Source organism: Capsicum annuum, chromosome 12 (genome assembly GCF_002878395.1).
Source record: "Capsicum annuum cultivar UCD-10X-F1 chromosome 12, UCD10Xv1.1, whole genome shotgun sequence".
In the NCBI taxonomy this organism is placed as follows: Eukaryota; Viridiplantae; Streptophyta; class Magnoliopsida; order Solanales; family Solanaceae; genus Capsicum; species Capsicum annuum.
Window position 1 is genome coordinate 6,862,356 of NC_061122.1, and position 24,668 is coordinate 6,887,023.

Below are 24,668 nucleotides of genomic sequence, written 5' to 3' on the forward strand. Positions count from 1 at the left end.
AAATAGTGCGTGCTTATCTCTCTATAATTTGAGTATATGTAATCAAATTGTTGTTTCCTTTTTGTTTCACTTGTTGTTTCTTTTGTTTCACACTAGTTAGCTAGTTTAGCTTCTCTCCCTCTCCTCTCTCTCCCTCTCTCTATAAAGTTAAGAACCCCACAACACAAAAAAGCTAAAAAGGGGAACTGAGCTACTTAACTGAAACTCTTCATATATACTACCCTGCATTTTAGGCGGATAAACCGCTGGTTTTTTTCACAGATCCAATGTCTTGAGGTATTCTTTCTTTTTCTGACATGGGGTTCTTGAATGTTTTTCTAATGTATTTACATTTTCTCAACACATTTTGTGTTGAAATGACTTTTCTTGAATTTTTTTTAGCTAAGCTAAGCTTCTTTCAGGTGTTTGGGAAGTTTCTGAAATGACTTTTCTTGAAGGATTTTAACTTTTGAGATTTCCAAAATTTATCTGTTTCTTGATTGGTTTGTGTTGTGAATGTCGTATCTAATGTGAGCTGCAGCAAGGGTGTTTGGGAATTTTCTTGAAATTAGTTTCCTTGTAAAATTTTATCTTTTTTTTTTTGTGGGGGAGTGATTGTTGTGATGGTGTAAATTTTATATTTCTCGACTGTTTTGTGTGTTGAACGTTACATCTCTCATATGAGCTGCAGCAATAAGGGTGTTTGGGAAATTTTTGAAGTGACTTTTCTTGAAAGATTTTACCTTTTTGGAAACTAATTGTTTGTGTTGGTGTAGAAAAAATCATTTCTTGATTTGTGTTGCTGCAGTTATTTCTGTAAGGGTGTTTGGGAAGTTTTGAAATGACTTTTCTTGAAAGGTTTTACCTTTTGGGGAACTAATTGTTGTGCTTGTTGTAAATTTGTTTCCTTTCTTGATTTGTGTATTGAGGTTTTCATAAGGGTGTTTGGGAAGATTTCAAATGATTTTTCTAGAATGATTTTATCATTTGGGAAACTGATTGTTGTGCTGGTGTAATAACCTTTCCTTTCTTGATTAGTGTATTGAAATATACTGCTGCAAGTTTTTTCATAAGGGTGTTTGGGAAGTTTTGAAATGACTTTTCTTGAAAGATTGAACCTTTTGAGAAGCTAATTGTTGTGCTGGTGTAATTTTTTTTTTTTCCTTTCTTGATTTGTGTATGTAGGGATTTCCAGAATGTATTTGGTTTCTGAGCTTATTTAGATTTTTCATAAGGGTGTTTGGGAAGTTTTGTAATGACTTTTCTTGAAAGATCATGCCTTTTGAAAAAGTGATTACTGCTGGTGCAGTATTTTTTTTTTTTTTTTTGAGATTTCCAAAACTATTTTTTATGGGGTTATTTAGAAGTTTCATAAGGGTGTTTGTTTAGTTTTGAAATGACATTTATTGAAAGATTTTACCTTTTTGGGAAGTAATTATTTGTTGATGTAAAGCAAATGTCCTTTCTTTGTTTGTGTGTTGTTACAAAGATTTCCAAAATGTCTTTGGTTTTCTGTGTTTATTTAGATGTTTATATCCTGATTTGAGCATTACCTCAAAATAGAATTGGTTAATTTTGAGTGATGCTGATCTGTGTAGCCATTTGAATCTGTAGGTTGTTTTGGTGGCGGCAATATGGTTGTGTAAAGGTAGGTTCCATATCTTTGCCATTTTCTCTTTTCTTTGTTCTTGATACTTGATGTATATCTTGTTTTCGTTCTTAGTGTTTGATTTTTCCATAATTATAGGTCACCGGTTCAAGCCGTGGAAACAACCTCTTGTAGAAATGCAGGGTAAGGCTGCCTACCGTAGACCCTTGCGTCAGGTCCTTCCGTGGACCCCACACATATCGGGAGCTCTAGTGTACCGAGCTTCCGTTTTACCATGTTTCTCTTGAAAAGTTTGTGACTTTTTGTTGTTTGTGTCACCAATTTGATTTTACCTCTGGTTCTGTATTAGGTTGCTAACTTTTCACTACTTTTTCATCTTTTTTACTATGTTTAGAATGATTTTGTGTTGATATCATATAACTATTCCAGTCTGTTAAGGGATCGTTTGGTATGCGAACTATATTTGGGATTAGATTTATATTCTGTTTGGTTGGAGGTATAAATTTATACCGGCAACCAAACAAGAGTATAAATCTAATCCACATGAACTTGCATGAATTCTATTTAGTTTTTGGCCGAGTCTTTTAAATATGAGAATTTGGAATAACATGAATGGATCTTTTTTTCTTCGTGAGCTGTGAAACTTCTGTTCTGAATGTTTTTCATTATTATTACAGCAGAGAAATAAGAATTCAAATGGAGGAAGAATTCGAGTTCAGGCAGTGGGACGAATTGTTACCCGATGCGCTCGGGCTAATATTTAGAAACCTTTCACTTCAAGAGTTGTTAACTGTAGTTCCAAGGGTTTGCAAGTCATGGGAAAAAGCAGTAAAGGGGCCTTATTGTTGGCAAGAGATTGACATTGAGGAATGGAGCAAAAATCGCTGCCCTGAAAACCTTGATCGGATGCTTCGCTTGCTTATTCCAAGAAGCTGCGGTTCCCTCCGCAAACTCTGTGTCTCTGGTCTCTCGGACAAATCGAGCTTCGAATTCATTGCGAACAAGTTAGTATATCATCGTTATCTTATCTATTTATCATTGAATCTAGACATCAGTTTAAGATACTATGGCTCACGTAAATCGTAATGATGCATTTTTTAGAAGTTCAAATTCTTTCAACTCGTGTTGTATAAATTTACTGATTCAATGTACTAGATACAAATCTCTATAAGGAAGCCAAGTCCTTGGATGATATCAATAGTACATCTAATAGAAAAAGAGGAAAATAGGGAAGTTTTATTGCTTTTGTCGATGATGTAGTTGGAATTCAGTAGACGTGTCGTATGACAATAAAGAGCATGTCGTTATGTTTATCATCCCCCCTCCCTTTCCTCCTCTTCAGTAGGCTTGTCGTATAGCAATAAAGAACACGTCGTTATGTTTATTATCGCCTCCCTTTCGGTAGACTTGTCGTATAGCAATAAAGAACATGTCATTATGTTTATTATCCCCTCCCATAGCAAGTAAATATTTACATGAAGTGAGCATAAACTTCTCTGTTTTGGTTGTTAGTGCCAAATCTTTGCAGACATTGCGGTTGCCAAAGTGTGAATTAAGCGATTCCGTAGTGGAACAGGTTGCAGGAACATTTTCCAACATTACGTTTTTGGATGTAAGCTACTGCATAAAAATAGGGGCGAGAGCCCTGGAAGCCATAGGGAAGCACTGTAAATGCCTGACTGGTTTGCGTCGAACAATGCATCCACTCGAGGTTATTGACAAGCTCTCGCAAGATGATGAAGCCCTTGCAATAGCTACGACAATGCCTAAGCTCAAACAACTGGAAATTGCTTACATGCTGGTTGATACATTGAGTGTATCGGAGGTTCTTCAAAACTGTAAGCAGCTCGAGCTGTTGGACGTAAGGGGTTGTTGGAATGTGAATCTTGATGAGAACTTTGTCAAGAAATTCCACAAGCTAAAGGTTGTTGGACCCCTTGTCGTGGATTACTATGATAAGAATGGCTGGGATAATTGCTCGGATTATTCAGGTTCTTCTGGCTATATACCGTGGGACTTCGTGGCAGGCGACATTGACGATGACTTTGACGATGATGAGGTGTCCGATGGGTACTGGGAAGACGAGGAACGTTTGGAGGATGTGGAAATGTGGTTTTACGATGACTTAAATGCTGTGGATGCTGGATACGATTGGCCCCAATCTCCTTGAGGTTTGATGAACAAAGTTCTGCTGATTCAATTTCCAGAAGTTTTCATATATACTACTTTCTTCTATCTGCTAATGACTCAGCTTATACGCTACTATCTAAATGAAAGTTTGCTTGCTTTCTAAGATGTAAATGTGATTTCTGTGTCCTTTTCTCGTCGAATTATATGTACTTCCTGGAATCATATAATAAAAAGTTGTCATTGTATCAATTGATTCAGTTCAACCATATAGTACTTTTCAGTTTTCTCTTTGTTGTGTTCCGATGTATCCATATGAAACAGTTCTTTGTTATCGTTGAACTCATGTTACTCTTTGATACGGTGCAAGGTGTTCTGCTATCGATCTTCCTTTTTCTATCGCAATTTTAGCCATAGTTATTTTCAATGTCACAAGTCCATTTTTCACCTATTTATAGTCAACTCCAGTAATCACCTGTGTTTGAAGTTCATCTTTTCTTCATCAATGGCCGCATACATTAGCCAAAGGAACTTGATTTCTGGTCCCTCTGTGTGGGATTCTCAACTGTGATTAGCTTGGCTTGGGCCAAAATCTATTTTGCTCCATCCCTTCAAAAACATTGACTAGGCACGTGTCTGATCCTTCAAAAATAGTGTACTTAAAACGTTGACAAGGCACGTGTCAGATCCTTCAAAAATAGTGTATTTTTTTAGGGTAAGGTATGGGTGTTTCTTCTCATCTATCCTAGCTTTGGTGGATCTAGTTATTTGATACATGGTGCTGGTGGGAGGTGATACGTATTCCATGAAATTTGTCGAAATGCGTGCAATTTGGCTTGAATACCACAGTTATCAACTAAGTTGCCCGGATTTTTCAAAAATGTTGCCGCACCCATGTCTGATCCTCCAAAAATGCGCTACTTTTTCAAGATCCGACACGCATCCGTTGAATTTTTTGAACAGTCCGAGCAACATAGGTTATCAAAAAGAAAAAGGGTATGATATTAGCACAACATTTTGAAATATCCGAGCAACATAGGCCAAAGGTACCTCGCTTTACAACAAAAACAGCAACAACAACATACCCAGTGTATACCCAGTGTATTCTTATAAAGTGGGGTCGGGGGTACAACGTATGTGGTTCATACCATTATCTCATATGTAGTAGAGAGACTGTTTTCGATAGACCCCGACAAAAGTAAGTGTATACCCAGTGTATTCTTATAAAGTGGGGTCGGGGGTACAACGTATGTGGTTCATACCATTATCTCATATGTAGTAGAGAGACTGTTTTCGATAGACCCCGACAAAAGTAACTTGCTTTGGAAACCAATAAAGCACATAAAAGAAGGCTATATTAAGTTGGTAAAAAAGGAGCAAAAGGGAAAAAAGAGGTTGCTCAACTAATCCCAACCCAAAAGGAAAAACGAAGAGAAAGTTAAAATCCAACTTTGGTAGTGAAAGCAAAGATTGCAATGTAGAGATAGTAATTTTCCTCCAAATTCCAACAACTTGAGAGAAACAAAAGGAAAAAAAAAAGCAAAGATTGACAAAGTGGAAGAGTGAATATAAAGCTAGAATAATCCCAAACCAAATATTGATACTATCTCAAAGTTATTTTCATGGTCCCTCAAAAGAGACACCTTAAAGCAACAAACATGAAAAATAATTCATTTGACTTTGTGTTCAAAAAGCATGTCTACTTTCTTTTTTTTTAATGTTTACTTAATGGACCACAAAACAATCTTACATCTTATTGAAGTGTGGCTTGACTTTTTTTTCACTTAGGAACTCAATCATATGCATCAAATCTTTAAACATTTTATTATATTAAGACACTCTTTTTCGACGATCGAGAAATTCATCTGGAGTCAATTTATTTGAGTCAGCTGTAATTTTTGAAACTCGAGGATGATGGACTCAACCTTTGCCAATTGAAGCCAACCCTTGAGGCTTATGTTTGACATACCCTATTTAACTCGATCTAGATGAGATTCGTATATCATGGATGATGAAGGAATACTGCAATAAGTTGACGATCAACATAAATATTATGGAATTTCGATTAATCTTCTAAAAATAGAAAAAAATAATAAAAAGAGCTCATATAACCTACCCTGATCAATTAAGGATTAAGACATGGTTAATTATTGATTGATTGAATGATATTATTTGTCATCTTATAATAAGAATGATTGATGGGAAATAAATAAAAGAACAAAATGATTTTTTTTCTTTTTTTGAGGAAAAAGTGAATTTCCAATTTAGGGAATGGAATATAAATTTGGTGGAGAGGTCTAAATTCTAAGATTGAGTAGTTAACTATCACATTGTGCTAATTGATTTATTCTTGGACTCACTTTATTCTCTCCTCCTTTTGGAACATATGTGTTTTTCAGTTAATATCTCTATGGTGTTCGAATCAATTTACGTATATTTTAGTTATTTCATTGATTTCAAATTCAAGAGAAAACAAAAGGCCTAATTTTCTGGACCTAAAAACATGTAAAATGCTCTTTATGAGCAATTGACAATGACCAATATGGAATGAACAATCACTTTATTTTTCTTAAATTCATTTGATAATCTCTTTAACCAACAAATTTTACCTTGTTGGAAAATAAAGGAAAGGGAAAAGGATGGAAGTTCATTTATTAATTTATTTCCTTCATGTATTCATAATTTACTTTATTTGTTTTTTAATGTGAATAAGTATTTCTTTTCTAATTTTCGTCTCCCTTTTATGGAATTGAAAGAGAGAGCGAGATAAAATTATCTTTGTGTGACTGATAAGTTACACGTTCAAGTCGCAAAAGCAACCACTAATATCTATATTAGAATAGACTATCTAAATTACTTAAAATTATTGATGCAGAAAAATGGAATCTTGTGATCCAATAAAAGTGATGTAGAGTTATTCAAGAATCGAGGTCGATTTGCTTCACAAAAAAGAAATAATCAACAAATTTCTATGAAAAGTTTTAAATTTCAACACACTAATGTTGAATTGAAATTAACCCCCCTTCCCAACAAAGCTGTGTTAAGTACCCAATCAGAGAGCTCGAACTCGAATTCGAGCTATGTAAAATAACTTTTATTAGAAAGCGTTTTACACTCATTGTGAAACTTTCCGGCACGACTTCAAATCTAATCGATTGCAATGCAAGTATCAGATACTCAGTGGAAAACAAAACCAAATGTGAAACCATAATCAAAAATCAAAATATGTATCATGAATTATTTTGATCACAGAGCGCCCATAGAAGTCAAACAAAAAAAACAGGAATTTTACAGAATTGGGTGGCCAACCATTTTAGAAAAAAGTGAAAAAAAGATTCCTTTTTATTGACTCATAGAAGAAGACAACAGTAAAAATGCCCCCCCACAAAAAAAAAAAAGATTTGTTTTTTCTTCTTGGCTACTACTACTATTGCAGTGTGTAGCAGAAGCTGAAGATGCTTTCTTGATGAAATGCCAATTCATGTCAGATCTTGAAGAATATTTTGCATACAAACATAAATTTTACATCTTCACTCACATGTGGATGCTGTCATTTGTTCCCAAATACATATAAAACAACAACAACATACCCGAGTGATCTTGCAAGTGGGATCTTGGGAGGTAGAGAGGTTGTTTCCGATAAGACCCTTGGCTCAAGAAAAAAGCATATCAAAGCAGGCGAGAAAAGGAAATAACGGAAGTGAAGAAACCATGGCAAAATACTGTAGAAACCGAGACAAACATTCTGAAACGAATATAGGAAACAACAGATAGTAACAAAAACCGAAGGGCAAAAGGCAACATTCGTGTCCTCCATAATTTCCATTCTTCGGGAAATAAATAATCTACTGCAATACATGTTGTAACACCAGTCACAAGAGGGTATAAAAAAACAACCCTTAAAAGTAAAATTCTTCGGAATATCCACTCCTAATTTCAGAACATGAATTAGCAAACTTTTCACCTTTTTGATAAATATTCTTTTTCTGGTGGTGTTCAGGTCAGCTTGTCGTGCACCTTGACTAATCTACCGGTAACATGTTACCTTCCACTAGTACAGGAACTTGGTGACTCTGCGGCCAAGGCTTACGCAGAAGGGAGGAAGAAATCATCTAGTGTTTTTTCTTTTTCAATAAATAGTTGTTGAACATCTTCCCTGGTCTTGAGATTACATTGAGTTTGCTGTTGTTTAGCTGTAGAACATAACGTAACAAGCTTCAATAATACTACCCAACTAGCTAATCAGATGTGAGCCCCTCCTCGGACGGAATGAGGGATCAAGAGACATAGGGAGGCTTTTTATGATGGGCAACAGCAAATTAGGAATGAGAAGAAATAAGTTGTGTTGTAAAAGCCTATCTGATAGTATCTCAAAATTCTGGATCCAGAATTTTTCCTCAGGTATTCCATTCTGGTATAGTGGATGGCTTCGAATTCAAAATATTGGATCGATAATGATCCTCATCTTCAATAACAGGAGGTATACTCCATGTTCCAAGAGATGGACCTGACGTCTTCCCGCCTAATAATTAAAAGGAAGCTAGCTAAAATTTGGAAGAATTATAAAGGAATAGAGCAAAATACTGATAAGAAAGATCATAGGTGAAGCCGTGAAGGATCAAATAGTTGAAGGACTCGTTAAAAAATCTACGGGCCAAAATATTACCTTCTTTAGTAGCTTCTTCGCATCTCTTCTGACAGCTCTGAGAGAGGTCGGGATCGAGAGCTTTCAACAAACTATCATACTTCTCTTCAGCTTCAGTGATAACTTTTGCCTGGAATTCACTTCTAGTTAGCTTCTACATCAAGAAAAAACAAATCTAGCGCATTCTTTCCCTCACGTTTCAATTACTTATTGCAACATTTTGTTGAAGCCTTATTTCGCCATATATTAGATAACTAGAAATGGATTCAACCACCCTGTGCAAGTGCAAACCTAAAGATCTCATCTCAACTCACGTATCAACAAATAGGCGGCTTGCAGGTGTTCAACCAGTTTTCAATCTGTACTAAATTCCTTTTTGGAAGAACAAATGATATAAGACGAAAAAGCAACGTATATGACCATTCAAATAGTATTTTTTCTGTGAAGACTCAAACCGGCAAATGTTCAAAGCATTTATCAGAACAAACACAGTTACTTACCAGCATAGCTGGTGCTGCCGAAGCCCCATAAATTCCACTGAACATGCGCAGAATATTGAAACTATTCTCTAACACATCATCCTATGAAAATTAAAAAGGAACAGTTCATCTTTCCGCATGAATGCCTTAAGAGGGTAAACAAATCATTGAAAATTAAATGATTCACCTCATAATCAAACCTGGCATCATCCGGTCATACATTAGTAAGATATCCAGATTTATCACATCAAGAAAATCAGAGAACCCACATTAGTTGGGAAGCACAAAGAATTTTCGCTATCAGAATGGAAGTAATTAACATAATTCACCAGTTACTTACAAGTCATCGGATATCTCCACAAGCAACTCTGACGTTGACAAAAATTCCATATGCATATCATTGACCTTAAGAACAGTTTCAAAAGAAACACATGAACATGAAATCATAACATAAAATAATTAACGCATATCGATAAAAGCCTTGCCAACTAATTGCTGAGAAAATTATGTTCGGAAATTACAACATAAAACAATTGATTACTGCACTACTCAATAAAAAATTCTACTATGAATGATATGCATGGAGTCAACTTCACAACGAGTAACTCTAGTCCTTTTCATATAACCAAGATCCGTGACCCAATGTACAGTGACAGGCTGACATCGCAAGAACCAAAGAATATACAAATATCGTAAAGTATAAACATTTTTATCACATCTTATTATACTTCCATTTACAGAGAAGAAAGGAAAATTATACTGAAGTTACACTTTAAAGATAAAGGTACAAAGTTTCGAGTCAAAGCAAAATGTTAAAGAAGCACATGACCACTATTTCTAATGACGTATACCTTTTCACCTCTCAGTTGATACAACAGAAGATTCAGCACCCGATAATCAAAGGACTTCAGATGAATTGCCGTCATCACATCTTCAACAGAAATCTATTCAAAGAATCATTGATTAAAATCATCCATGGAAATAAGATAGGGGCTCGGAGAAGATGAGTCACAGTTAAAGGAAAGATAATACATCATAGCTAATCTTGAGACGTAAGAATCAAATGCATGTCAGGCACTAGAGCATTTCAGTTCTAAATAAACACGTACTGAAACTGCCTTTTTAATACTCCAAAACACATGAAAAGATCATGACTTCATTGACTAGTACACTTATCAAGACAATATCTATCCCATAACATTTCCAGTTGTGGGACACAGAGATCGTAGAAAGAACTTTGCTGACACTATGCTAGAACCCACTAGGTATTTTATACAGCAGAAATTCAGCAAACGAGTTTGTTTATTGTATATTTCGTTCTAAGGATTCCTTTTGGGCCCTTAATTCCTGTGTTGTACTTCATCAACCAAAATATAGTTCACCCAAACATCGACACAAAAATATAGGATTATTACTCTTACAACCTAATGAAAATCAAGTAAACAAAAGACCATAACCAAAAGGACCACGAGGTTCATGGCATTGACATAATTAGATCCAAGAAGATTATATCCCAGTAAATCTTAATCAGAAAGGAATAGTAGATCTCAATTTGTTCAGCATAAGGAATCCATACCTCTTGTTTACTCCCAAGGGCACGACACAGCTTTCTTTCCAGAGACCAATATTCTACTCCACTACTAAACTCTTCTCTTATCCTAAACAAAGCAAATAAACACTTAAATGTCACGGCGTAAGTATCAACCCACACAATGGAAAGTCGGCCAGCAAGTATCTATAGAGTATTTTACCCTAGAAAAGGACTAGCTTTAGCACAGAAACAGAAATCAAACTTCGCATACACACGAAACAAGAAATCAAACTTCAATGAGCATACACACGAAACAAGGAGACAAAGAGAAAGGAAAAGAGAGAAAAAGAAGATGTATTGTAGACAGATTCTGCCTCTTTCTTTGTCATTCCTACGCAAGCACCTTCTTCTAGAAGTTCTTTAGGGAGGAGTACGCCGGTGAGTAAGAAAGGTCAAATGAATGACTTATTAAAAGAAATGTAAACAGAACAATGGATGTAACAAAGACAACGGTAAAAGAAAGAAGTCAGATAGATATTCCGAGTGAAATGGTCTCCAAAAGATTTTCTGGGAAGTTGTCAGTGAAAGCGAAGTAAGCAAAGACTTATTAAAATGTTCCTAGGGAGAAAAATAATCCCAGCACGGTTTGGAGCTTCACAAACAGAAGGAAATAACTATAAGAAGTTAGACCTGGCTGTCAAAAGCCCATGCTGCTGAAGTAAAATACAAAGAGGGCTAAATGGGTCATTGGTCATCATTCTCACAGATGTACATTCACAGCTTTGTTTTGCTTCCTGTACGAAACGGAACACACAGAAACAAGGAATTGGTTTCAACTAATAAGCAAGTAATAACTGAAATGCTCCTAAATACTATTAATGAGAATCCTTATGTGCCTGTACCAATACCACACTGAATTCAAAATATGACGATCGATCCTTCCCCACTGATGGCTGCAGCAGTTTCTCATTTAAATTATCTAACTGCATCAAGAAAGGTATACTGATTAGGAAGAGGTTGGAATATTCCCCTTCTTAGCTACCCAAAGAGAAAAGAAATAAATTTACCCTAGTGAGCTTTAACCCAAACAAAGCAAAGAAGGGGGAGAAAAAGGGGTGAACAGCAGAGGAAAGAAGTTACAGTTGTTAATAAGGAAAGTATCTCCTGTTGAGATCAACGAGTAATTTGACGAAATTCCATGATGTGTTACGTTTTACAAGCTTTTATACAAATGCTTCAAACCACAATGATCGGCAGCCTGTCAGTATCCTTGTGACCTTACCTGATAAATGTAACTTTCAGTGAATGAAAGTATCGGTAGGTATTTGAATATAGACTGCGGCTGGTGAGGATCCATCTTGTGAAACATAAAATAGGACCTGCACTGGCACACGAAACCAACATCAGCTTATTATTTCTACAAGGTCCTAGAACAACGAAAAACAGAAAATTTGGTCGGCCAACACCAATACTTGATGCAAGTCAGCATATGCATAAATTTCCAATATCAGGGTAAGGACAACAGATGAATTTACAACAAGATGTTTGAGATATTAAGTCAAATTTGGAAAACCGAAATGCAAAAGTTTAACTCAAGAGTGGAAGTTAAGAATTATAGTAGTCAAGACATTACACCATTCCAAGTTCTTACAAGCTAGAAGGAAATTAAAAAAACGCCAACAGGTACTACAAAGGTTAAGAACATAAGATCAATCTCACTTATTCCAAGATAGAAGGACCTAGCACAAAGAAAGAAGAGAGTTTCTTTCAATATATGCTTAAAAGGTGGTCACCAAAAGCGATAAGCCATTCTGTTGGCTTATCAATAATAGTTTACGGGGTAGAGCAACTCTATGACCAAAGTTCAAGTGCTCCGGTGGTTAAGGAATGTGATGTCATCAAGATGACTCACGACAGTCATCCTGCCTATGGATGCAAAAGTGCATGACCAGATGAATGATACCAAACCTCCTTTCATCTAGGCGGATCTTCTTTATTTCATAGTTAAATTTTCTTTTTATTATAGTACCTGCCACAGGTCTGCTGGAGAAGGTATAAGAAAATAATGAGTACTTATAAGGTTTTTAGCTGGTTCTGTCTATCTTTTTCTTTTTTCTTTCACAAAAGGTAATATTTTATTGGTTCGATTTATCGTTGGTAATGTTAATATATATCAGCACTAATTTTTTCCAGCAGCTTCAGACAATTCCTCCAATTCAGCATTAATGCCTGCGGTATTTTAGTCAGCTGTCCTTATCAATCTTTGTCCCATTTTAACCAATATGAATGTAGGATACTTAGTAAGAAGATAACCTTCATCTAGAGTATCATCAGACATTTATCACAAATAGGACAAATCTTGTTTGACGAAGACTCATTTGCTTTATCGTTCACCAACACAACATGCACCCAGTTAAAGCCACCAACCTTTTCATTTACCCACTTCTTATTGCTACAATGAAGATGGTAACAAAGATGAGTTTGAAAACTACCAAATCACCTTATCATAAGTACAATTAGCCAAATCCTAAGCAACATAACTTGTTCGGAGATGAAAACTACAATTGATACGATATCATAAGTAGTGGTGGAGTAATATTAAAAGAAAAAACATGCTCCAACATTTTTTTTTTTTTTGACATTGGTAACATTTGTATTTAAATCAGTACTAAGGTAGTACTGAAAAACCATTTTTACAAATATGAGAAAGAAGTATAATCTTCCCCAGAGCAAAACCAAAATCTAGATGGACCCTAATACATCTATGATTGACTCAGTCTCATTGGAGTAAACAGTGGTACACCAAAAGCAAAACAACAAAATACATTTAAGCTTGACTTCCTGTAGGCTGTTGTTCCTATTCTCAAAACATCTATCATTTCTCTCTCTCCATATAGTCCACCATATAAAAGCAGGGATCATCCTCCATCTTTCTTTGTTAGTAACCCCAACTCCAGCTTCCTCCCAACTGAAAAGAGTCTCATCAATTTTACTAGGCATACTCCAGGAAATGCCTCTGAGATTTAGGAAAATCTGCCACAGCTGGACAGTGAAATTGCAGTGCAGGAAAAGGTGTCTCACTATCTCTGTATCCTTTCCACATAAGGAGCACCTATTGCATAGAGAGATACCTCTCTTAGCCACATTATCCAATGTCAAAACTGCTTCATTGGCTAACAACCAAGAAAAGCATGCCACTTTATGTGGCACTTTGACTCTCCAGAGATGTTTCCAAGGCCATTTGAGGTCTTGATTATCACTAATATTTGTGTCACTAAGACTTGTCTGTTTATACCCTTCCTTTACCCTGTATTTACCTTTGTCGTGCCCATGCCACCATAAATAATCCTCACCAGCCTATGTTCCTTGAAAACTCTCCAGTAGTTTGTAAAGTTCGATTATTCTATGAATTTCCCAGTCATTTAGATTTCTTCTCAGGACCAAATTCCATCCTTGTTGCAACCACATATCAGCAATTGTATTTTGTTGATGTTGAGCCAAAACAAAGATGTCAGGAAAGAAATCTTTGAGGCTCTCAGCACCCATCCATTTGTCAGCCCAAAAATTAGTTTTTCTACCATTTAGGACCTTGACAGTTGACTGATTATTGAGGAAAGGCCAGAAGATTCTGATTGACTTCCACAGGCTGACACCATATGGAGCATTTACCTCTTTAGTCATCCATTTGTTCAGTTCCTCATACTTGCTCTTGATCACCCTACACCAAAGTGCTTGATCCTCCTGATGATACCTCCAGAGCCACTTCATCTTCAAAGCTTTGCTCTGGTTTTTGAGGTTTTTGATACCTAAGCCACCTTGTTTCTTGCTTCTAATGATATTCTTCCATTTGACTAAGTGAAAGCCTTTCCTTTCCTTATTGCCTTGCCATAAGAAGTTTCTTCTGATTTTGTCCAACATCTGAATTACTGACTGAGGTATATGAAAGATAGATAACATATATGTAGGAAGAGCATCTAAAACTGAATTTATCAGGGTTAGTCTACCTCCCAAAGATATTGGGATCTCCATCTAGCTAATTTCTTTTCACACTTCTCTAGAATTGGGTTCCAAATGTTTATGGATCTTGATTTTGCACCCAAAGGCATGCCCAAGTATACTGATGGCAAATTTCTCACCATTCCTCCCAAAATCCGAGAAAGATGATCCATCTCTGGAACCACATTAATTAGGTACAAGTGGCTTTTGTTCCAATTTATATGGAGCCCAGATACGGCTTCAAAGTAAACCAGTATAAGTCTTAAGATCATCAGTTGCTCCTCCTCAGCTCCACAAAAAATTAGTGTATCATCAGCATACTGCAGATGTGTGATTTCCACACTGTTTCCCACTACTTGCTAACTTTAAATCCTTGGATTCTTCCTACTTCCTTGGCTATATTCAGCATGTTATTTAGCCCTTTCATAGCTATGATGAACAAGAAGGGAGATAAGGTCTCCCTGCCTAATCCCTCGGTGTGCATTGAAAAAAACTTCAGGTGAACCATTGATAAGCACAGAAATCTTCACAGTTGACATACAAAACTTGATCCGCCTGATCCATCTCTCACCAAACCCTATTTGTCTCAGCATACTTAGAATAGAATCCCAATTCACGTGGTCATATGCTTTCTCGATATCAAGTTTGCATAATATACCAGGTTTACTATGGGACATTCTAGAATCAATTGCTTCATTAGCTATGAGCACTGCATCCATTATCTGTCTGCCTCTGATAAAAGCCATTTGCTGCTTGTTTACTAACTTATCCACAACTTTCTTCAGCCTTTTTGTTAATACCTTGGAGATCAACTTGTAAAAACTTCCAATTAAACTGATGGGTCTAAAATCTTTGAGCTCCTTTGCTCCTATCTTCTTAGAAATCAGTGCTATGTATGTTGCATTATAGCTTTTTTCAAACATCCCAGTTGAATGGAAATTGTGAAAAACCTTCATAATGTCTTGTTTAATTATCTCCCAGCATGATAGATAGAACCCCATTGTGTAACCATCAGGGCCAGGGGCTTTGTCAATAGCACACATCTTTAAGCACTCAAAAACTTCTTACTCCTTAAATGCGCCTGCAGTGCCTCTTTCTTATCCTCTGTGATGGTAGGATGATTTCTAATATTTTGAGAAGGTCTCCAGTCTTCAGGTTCTGTATATAACTTCAAACACCCCTCATACTCCATAAACAGTGTTGCTTTCTTGGCAATTTCCTCCTCTGTCAAGGCTCTAATGTTCTTTTGTAATTTCAAATTCCCTTGTTCTTGTCTACTCCATTGTTTCAATTTCCCTTTGAGAGCTTTGAGTTTACATGCTAAGATGTAGTCTGGCTTCCCATAAAATTCAAATTCACTCCACCAATTCTTGACTTTTTCAACAAAACCTTCTTGATTCAGCCACCAATTTTCAAACTTGAAGTAGGATTTAGATTGCTCCCAGTGTCCACAAAGCAGAGCTATTGGGACATGATCAGAGGTCACTCTCATGCTCCAACATACAAACTACTTAGTCCTAGACTGATGAGATGTTCACTCTATAATCGAACATCAACTTGCCGACAAGCTGTTTACGATGGTTCCCCAACATACGAACAAGAAAGCAAAATCCTATGGTCAATTGTGAGTTTTATCTTCAGAATTTTGGGTTGTTTGCCAGCAATGTACAGAAAGACGTCTAGAGACCAAACATGGCATGATAAACAGCAATCGTTAAGATCCTCAAGGAAAATAAATACTCACAAAATCTTCTAATGTAGAATTAGCTCGTTGCATGGCTTCAAGTCCAATCATTGGCAAATCGTCGGATCTTACTTTGGATGGATCAGGTATAATCTTATCACCACAATCAAGTGGGCTAGTACTTACCATTTCTTCAACACCTGCAAGAAAGTTAAAGGTGAAAATAAGCTAATTCTCTCTGCTCGCGTAAAAAGAAAAAGCAAGCTAATTCCGGGAAAAACAATACACTTCTCACATGAATATTCCGGGACTGGAAAATCACATGTTTTTATTACTATTGAAATGCCTCTAATGTTACCTTCTCAAAAAAAAAAAAAAAAAACAATGCCTCCAGCTGACACGACATGCTTGTGGTATTTTGGCTCATCATATTTTAATGCAAAGATATTGTCAACCCTCCTCGCCTAACTCCTACTATTTTTCTCCTTTGCGCTCATTTCATTAGTGAATTATTAATGTTAATTTCATAAATCGACCAAGATAGAAACCTCATGCTTCTGTAAGACACTACCTACTTCTTGAAAATTATGGGGAGAAACAGAGCGAAGGTCAAAGATTGACTTATACAAGTAGCACCTGGTAATTGTAAAGAAATAAAACAACAAACTAATCCCATGTTTGAACAAGCTATGTTTCATGTTTTGTAGGCGATCACCAAATAAAAGGCATTAAAAGCCAGCACATTTCCATAAAAGTACATCATTTAGCAAGTAAGATGTTAACAAAACGCTCGGATCTTTTGAATTTTTATTTTCTTTGCCTTTTTTTGGATCAGTAATTTTCAGGATCTAGTCAAAACAAGTTTTTTATCAAACTTCCAAGGAAAAGACAATTACACAAATTAAAGGAACAAAATCTCAAGGGATGAAATGGAGTGAAGACGAATCAAAGAAAATCTATTGTGCATGACTCCGTTTTTGTGGAACACACCTTGCTCGCTAGTGCACTGCAGTGCTTCCTCAAAGAACGCATGTGAAAACTGCCAAAGAAACAATATGTATGTTCATTGCATCCTCCACACAATTGAAAGGGCTTTTAAATCTAACGCAAACCTTTGGCACATGGTCAATAATCAATTGGCACTTGGCATCAATGTCAAGTTCACAGCATGGCGATACCTTCATTGATATATGAATGACATTAGAAAGCGGCTAGAAAGTAGCGAACAACTCTTAGTCTACATGCTGATGTGCAAATACCAATATAGTTACAGAAGGAGAAACACACCAACCAACTAACAGAACCAACTTAAAAGCAGTACAAAGGATCAAAAAAAGAGACACACAACCAATTGAATGTACCACCGAATAATCACTAATCAGCATTGAAATATATCGAAGAGAATTAAGATGGAGGTGGCTTGTTATCTCACCTTCAGAGTCTTCATATTGCTTTCGCAATTGGCAATTATCATTATGTAGATCTTGAATTGGTTACAGTATGCATCAGTTATCCTTGCTCTATAACAATTTAGTAGTTTACAAACAACGTACAGAAAGCACTCTTCCTTCAAAGAGCTACAAAGTCAATGATATCTACCAAGTTAACCACATTTAGGGGAAGAATATATATACACAAATACAGGGTCGCTCTGCATCCAACTAGAATTGAAATCATAACCTCATTTGCTCTTCTTCTATGAAATGGGCACTAAGCTACAAAATGATCTTGATTATTAATTCACTTACCTTGTGTAGGAGAGAAAGCTTGACAAGCAAAAAGTTGCATTGAAAGCAAGAACTCAAACTGTGACGACTAATATTCACTAGAAGGGATATGTTGGATGCTGGTTAGTCCGCTATAACTTAGTCTCCAGTTGTCAGATAAGAAAGGATCTCCATCAAAGGAGGACCTCTAAAACATTGTTTCCCTTTACTTGAGATCAAATTAGTAAAACCAAGCCTCGCTAAAGGAGCAGGCTTTGGTGATCCTACGAGTAAGTGTTCAATGACTAACAACAACAAAAATTAATGAAAACTCAAAAGGGATGGAGTTAAGTTCAAATTTCAACTCAGCACAAATAACCACATCAAAGCCCCTTCCTTTATTCACTTTGAAACTTCCTGTTGATTAATTGCCTAAGTTGAAGCAGTTGCTGGACATTATCCAGCTGTTTTAGCCATGTTGGACATTATCCAGTTTTTTAAGCCACATTCTGTTAGTTTAGTTTAGTGGCTGATTTTTAGATGTCAGTGGTTTAGTTGTTTTGGATATTGCTGACCATAGAATCATGTACAAAGTAGTGGCTTAATTATAGGTTTTAGTTATTGCATTTCTTTAGTATTTAAGCACCACTTCAAATTAATGAAAAATCAATCTTTTTGCAGTAAATTGTTTGTTCTCTTCTTTCTTTCTTTGTTTTCACTTCAAAGAGTTGAAGTTAACCTTACAACTCTAACAAATTGGTATCAAGAGCTCTCTTCTTGAGAGACCTACATTTGAGGGAAACATATCTTTCTCTTCTTGTTTTTTCTTCTATGGATTCAGAGACTTCTTTCACTGCACTAGCACCACCTGTCTTCAAAGGTGAAGGCTATCATGTCTGGGCAGCAAGAATGGAGGCACATATGGTGGCAAACGATTTGTGGAAAACTGTTGAGGAGGACTACGAAGTTTCTCCCTTGCCTGAAAACCCAACCATGGCGCAGATGAGGAATCACAAGGAAAAGAAAACAAGAAAATCAAAGGCTAGAGCAACGTTATTCGCTGCAGTCTCATCTGAAATCTGTCAGGATTATGACATTGAAATCAACTTTTGAGGTCTGAAATTTCCTAAAGAAAGAATATGAAGGAGATGAACAGATCAAAGGTATGCGTACTCTTAACCTGATCCGAGGATTTGAACTTCCGAACATGAAGGATTCACAGACAATCAAAGGGTATTCTAATAGATTACTCAACATTGCCAACAATGTAAGATTACTTGGCTCTGAATTTCCTGATCCTAGATTGGTTCAAAAAATTCTAGTAACAATCCCCGAAAGGTTTGAAACAACTACTTCCGCACTGGAAAATTCTAAGGATTTGTCACAGATTAGTTTGGCAGAACTACTGAATGCTTTGCAGGCATAAGAACAAAGAAGACTTATAAGGTCCGAAGGATCTGTTGAGGGTGCACTACCTGCAAAAGTTCAATCAAACCAGGGAGACCAAGGAAAGAAGAAGTGGAACAACAAGGAAAACTCAGGTCCTCATTCTCCTGGGATCAATAGGGGAGCGAAACATGATTTTCCTCCTTGCAAACATGGAGGAAAGAAGGATCATCCACCGTTCAAATGTTGGAAAAGGCCAGACCAACAGTATGAGAAATGTCAGCAGATGAGACATCATCAGAAGGTTTGCAAGAACAACAATCAGCAAACTAATGCTGCACAGATAGTTAATCAGGAAGATGAAGAGCAGCTCTTTGTAGCGACATGTTTGACAACTAGCTGCTCGAGTGACAAGTGGCTTATTGACAGTGGTTGCACAAACCACATGGGATCATGATCTCTTCAAGGAATTGGATACTTTAGTAATTTCCAAAGTACAAGTTGGTAATGGAGACTATATTTCTGTTGAAGGCAAAGGTACTGTGGAAATGAAATGCTCCTCAAGTATAAAACTAATCAAAGATGTGTTTTTTGTACCTAATATTAGTCATAGTCTGTTAAGTGTTGGCCAGATGCTTGAGAATGGTTTCAAACTTCTCTTTGACTCCAATTACAGTCAAATCAAGGATGAAGATAGGAGAAACTTATTCAAGGTTATGATGAATGGAAGGAGCTTTATATTAGAACTTTTAGATCATGAACAAAAAACTTATTCTGCAACTAAGATCAATACATAAGTTTCGGACATTTCAACCATGCTGCTGGAATTAACTCACAAAAGAAAGATATGGTTCGAGGGTTGCCTAATCTTAAAGCCGAAATACCAGGTTGCAGAACTTGTCAATTTGGTAAGCAAGCAAGACTTTCTTTCAAGAAAGCAACTTGGAGAGCCACTGAAAAGCTAAAATTAATTCACACAGATCTGACTGGTCCTCACCGAACTCAAAGAGAGTTTAATATTTGGTTTTAATTGTTATAGATTTTGAAAGGTTGTTGTGTTCTTGTTGTTCATCACAGCCTTCACCTCTTGTTAAAATCGAAAATACAACACTACAATAGCCTTAGTCTCACCTCTAGTTAAAATCGAAAATAGCCTTAGTCGATTGTGTTGGTATCTAGAGGTCTTGGCCGTGAATTGTTGTTGGAGGTGGACGTTTGGAGTGTTGTGTTCTTGGTGAAGTTGTTATTGATGTTCTTCACAACCTTTCGTTTTATTTGAACTTAGTTTAATGAATAAATTGTCAAAATTGACTGCTCATGTATTACAAGTTGGTTTTTAATACGAATGCAAGTTTGAGATGTGTTTTAAGGTTATTATATAACTGAGTAGGTTTACCTTAACATTCAACACTTTTTAGTTTGTCATATTACTCTTATTTTATTCCAGACAAAAGCCAGTGCATGTGTTGCCTGTTCCTTGGATGATACTGGGTGTCCCTTGACCCCTTTCTTTGGCCAAGGTCATATAAAGACTATCTCTCATATGGCTTTACGTGATCTTGATCGTCTAAATAAGGAAATGATAGTCCATTCCAAATGAGCATCATTTCGGTGTGATGATTTTCTCGAATATTATTCATGAACCATTTTTGACATTGGTGAAAAAATGAAATCTATGAAAGTCAGTTGAAGCACTTGTTTAGTTTTGGCAAAGACACCGTTTCTTCTGAGCCTATCGATGTTGGTGCTAAGGACAAAGGTAAATGTGTCCAAGGCAAATGGACATTCATTGTGATTGGTGATGCTCCTACTTTGAAGGACAAAGGTAAGTACAAAGTTACTGGTGATGCTCCTCCTTTGTCCTTCAAAGGGAAATCCAAATCTATAGGTGATGCTCCCCTTTGGACATAAGCAATGCGAAAGCTGTTATTGCTACTTTTACTACAGAAGCAGAACTTGCAGCTTATTATGATATTGTGTTCGATCAGTATTTAAAAGCTAAGTCTCAATACTATTCTATGAGGGAAACTTGCCCCTCCTTGGACTTGCAGGTATTCCCTTTGTTTTTTTGATAGATGACTTATTTTCATTTAAGTTTCTCTTTATTTTTTTGCAATTTGATGTTGAAAAATGTTTTGTGCAGGATGCTAGTCTTTTGGAGTCGAACACTCTAGCTTTTCAGCCTTCGCCTTTTGATTTGAACATTCCGGCAGCCTATCATCCTTCCCCTCAGCCCCATGTTCCTGAGGTTTGTTGCTTTTAATGTTTCTATATTGGGATTTGTTCTCTAATTGATGTTTGATTTGATATCTATTTGTGATGCAGGAGCAGCAGGAGAGATCAAGTTCTGTTGGACTCAAGTTACGGCCTCAGTAGCTTCTATGGCTGGTTGCTTAATTTGACTTTTGTTTATTTTTCTTTCTCAAACTTACATTCGTACTAAAAACCAACTCGTAATACATGAGCTACAATTTATTCATTAAACTAAGTTCAAATAGCACTGAAGGTTGTGAAGAACATCAATAACAACTTCAACAATCACCAAGAACACAACACTCCAAACGTCTACCTCCAACAACAACAAGGCCAATCACGGCCAAGAACTCTAGATACCAACACAATCGATTAAGGCTATTTTAGTGTTGTATTTTCGGTTTTAACAAGAGGTGAACGTTGTAATGAACAACAAGAACACAACAACAACCTTTCAAGATCTATAACAATTAAAACCAAATATTAAACTCCTTTGAGTTCGGTGAGGACCAGTCAGATCTGTGTGAATTAATTTTTAGCTTTTTAGTGGCTCTCCAGGTTGCTTTCTTGAAAGGAAGTCTTGCTTGCTTACCAAATTGACAAGTTCTACAACCTGGTATTTTGGCTTTAAGATTAGGCAACCCTCGAACCAGATCTTTCTTTTGTGAGTTAATTCCAGCAGAACTGTAACAAACCATGAAATTCGTTAAAAGGTGTTCCAGATTTAATGTATACATATAAAAAACTAGTTTTTGATCAATATACATAGTATAATTTTTCAATAGAGAGTGTTTGACTGGTCACCCTTTGCTAGACGTGGCTACACCACACTAAAATCTACACACATACTGAAAACTGGAGCAGTTAAAAACTAATTCAAGAATTAAAAAAAAGAATGAATATTTAGTTACCAAAAGAAGGAAAAAAATCTGCTAGACAATGAAGAGAGCTGGCATTGTGAATATTGGTAGAAGATAATTTTTAATCAATATTACTTCATACAATTTTGAGACACTACGATTGTAAAAAAAATCACAAAGGGTGTTCTACTAGCCACCCTTTGCTACATGTGGCTACGCCATACTGAAATATACATAGATACATACTGAAAATTTGAACAGTAAAAAATAATTCAAGAATCAAAAAAGGAAAGAAATGTCTGTTTAGTTACCAAAAGAAGGGTTAGATCAGCAAGAAAACGAAGAGAGGTGGCAGTGTGGGTGTCAGTAATGATAGCATGTGATTCCATTATTTGTATAATTTTCTGTACATTTTCTAGCTTCCTCAATCCTTCCATTCTTTGTGGCAACGAGTGTTTGTACGAATCTGTAAAGTACTTTCTACTACAGCGGCTGAAGCAAGCTGCTAATAATCAACATGCCTCTTTCCGAGAAAAATGATTCCATAAATCCTCCCAAGTCTTCAATTAAAACAAAAAAAATAAGTGGATCCTATAATCTTATTAAATTAAAAAAATAAAATCACTTGAACAATTGGGACATTTATTCGATATATGCATTAATTGTCTCAACAATTTCAAGCAGTTATTGAACAACTTTATGCAGTTGTCGAACAACTTTAATAATTATCAAACAATTTTATGTAGTTGTCAAATAACTTTAACAGTTGTTAAATAACTTCGCAAAGCTGTCAAAGTTATTCGACAATTACGTAAAGTTGTTGCAACGAAAATATTTGAAAAAAACAAGTGAAATTTTTTTTTTTTGTCTCTTTACCTAATTTTTAAAATTTAAAGGAATCTTACTTAATTGAGAAACTTATTTGTCCCTTCTAATTCAAAGTCCTCCTCTTTCGTCTGCAATCGTGATTTTACTATATTATCTTTAATTAATTTTTATAAACTATTTATATATTAAAAAATTTAAAATAGACATTTATGACATGACTGTTTTATCTATTTCAATGATAATTTTACTATTTCACTCCTAATTAATTTTGTAAGTCATTTAAATATTAAAAAATCAATAATATTTAATTAAAAAATAGACATAAAATAATAAATTATTTTTTAATATTTTTATAAGTCTTATTAAAAAATTAATAATATTTAGTAAAAAGAACAAAATAGGTATAAAATGATAAATTATTTTTTAATGTTTTAAATTAAGTTGGCGTCTCACTTACAAAAGAATTTCACAAGTATTTACTATAATAATTTTACTATGTCACTATTAATTAGTAGAATAGAAGAAAAAATATTATATATCACAATAATTACAAATTTAGATTATTTAAGAAAAATATAATTGACTATCAATGCCACAGAAATTTAAACAACATAAAATATTGTTATATAAATTTCATCAATCTAAATATAATAATATATGGCTAACCTAAAATTTTATCAACCAAACAAATAAAAATTTTAATTAAATGATAGAATTATACATAACGTAAAATTTTTAAGGATTAAAATTGGATCTTTCTTAGTACGGCGTAAGCGGACTAGTTGATGTAATAAGGTTACAAGTACTCTCCAAAGTTTGTCACTTCTGAGCTGTTTCTTTTGTTTCTTTTTAAGTTTGTCAAAATAATAATTGAAAAAATAACATAAACAAACCCCTTAATTTATCATATTTACATAAATTTTCATCCTTATAAAATAATTATAATAATTTTAATTAATTATATATTTTTGTTGAATATATCGAAAGCTAATTATGTATCTCGACAAATTCAGAATCAAAAAAATATATTGAAAGCTAATTATGTATTTTTACTAAGAAAAACTGTATCTTAATTGAATATATTATATATCTCGACAAATCTAAAATTAGAAAAAATATACCGTGAGCTAATATGTATCGTTATAAAGGAAAAAATATATCTTCATTGAATGTATAGGGAGTTAATTATGTATCTCTACAGATTCAGAATCGAGATTTTTCAGTAATTATGCAAAATATCAAAATTTTCAGTAATTAAGCTCCAAACTGTCGGAATTTATGTTGTTTGCACTTAAATTTAACATAGAAGTTTGATAAATTTCTGGTGTTTAAGCTGCTGAAATCAATCCCCATGAACAAGAAGAGTGTTGTTGCATTTATCCAATCTGAGATTGCTGCCGCAAGTGGAGTCGATAGAGTTTCCGCACACCTTACCCCTACATTGAGAGGTCAGACCCTCAGCTCACGTGAAAACATTTCATAGTTTCAGAAAAGAAAACAAGCAGCGCAAAACACTAAATAAAGCACGCCAAAGCGTTATAAAATAAACCTTTCCATTTCTCGAACCATGTTTGCATTAACGAAG

General features: G+C 35.4%; 2 protein-coding genes across 18 annotated transcripts; one reads left to right on the forward strand and one right to left on the reverse strand.

The window, feature by feature from the left end:
• On the forward strand, positions 1-3,967 carry LOC107850861 (F-box protein FBW2). Of its 9 annotated transcripts, none has more exons than XM_016695654.2 (5): positions 1-276; positions 1,594-1,627; positions 1,727-1,771; positions 2,266-2,592; positions 3,101-3,967. In XM_016695654.2, the coding sequence occupies exons 4-5, from the start codon at positions 2,285-2,287 to the stop codon at positions 3,756-3,758; spliced, it is 966 nt and encodes a 321-aa protein (XP_016551140.1). In that variant the 5' UTR covers positions 1-276; positions 1,594-1,627; positions 1,727-1,771; positions 2,266-2,284; the 3' UTR covers positions 3,759-3,967. The 9 variants fall into 9 exon arrangements, with proteins under 9 accessions (XP_016551140.1, XP_016551141.1, XP_016551139.1 ...); XM_016695655.2 differs by having other exon boundaries at positions 6-276; positions 2,269-2,592; XM_016695656.2 differs by having other exon boundaries at positions 58-276; positions 1,578-1,627.
• A 3,537-nt stretch (positions 3,968-7,504) lies between these two features.
• LOC107850617 lies at positions 7,505-22,827 on the reverse strand. Of its 9 annotated transcripts, XM_016695267.2 has the most exons (16): positions 22,567-22,705; positions 19,740-19,922; positions 17,483-17,627; positions 17,163-17,228; positions 17,041-17,089; positions 16,111-16,250; positions 11,653-11,754; positions 11,273-11,353; positions 11,061-11,164; positions 10,416-10,497; positions 9,691-9,783; positions 9,180-9,244; positions 9,027-9,039; positions 8,861-8,941; positions 8,382-8,490; positions 7,505-8,237 (listed from the first exon to the last, which is right to left on the reverse strand). In XM_016695267.2, exons 2-16 carry the CDS (start codon positions 19,751-19,753, stop codon positions 8,113-8,115), a joined length of 1,269 nt encoding a protein of 422 aa, XP_016550753.1. In that variant the 5' UTR covers positions 19,754-19,922; positions 22,567-22,705; the 3' UTR covers positions 7,505-8,112. The 9 variants fall into 9 exon arrangements, with proteins under 9 accessions (XP_016550753.1, XP_047256623.1, XP_016550754.1 ...); XM_047400667.1 differs by lacking the exon at positions 22,567-22,705 and having other exon boundaries at positions 17,483-17,570; positions 19,740-22,076; XM_016695268.2 differs by lacking the exon at positions 22,567-22,705 and having other exon boundaries at positions 11,279-11,353; positions 19,740-22,076.
• Between the last annotated feature and the right edge of the window lie 1,841 nt (positions 22,828-24,668).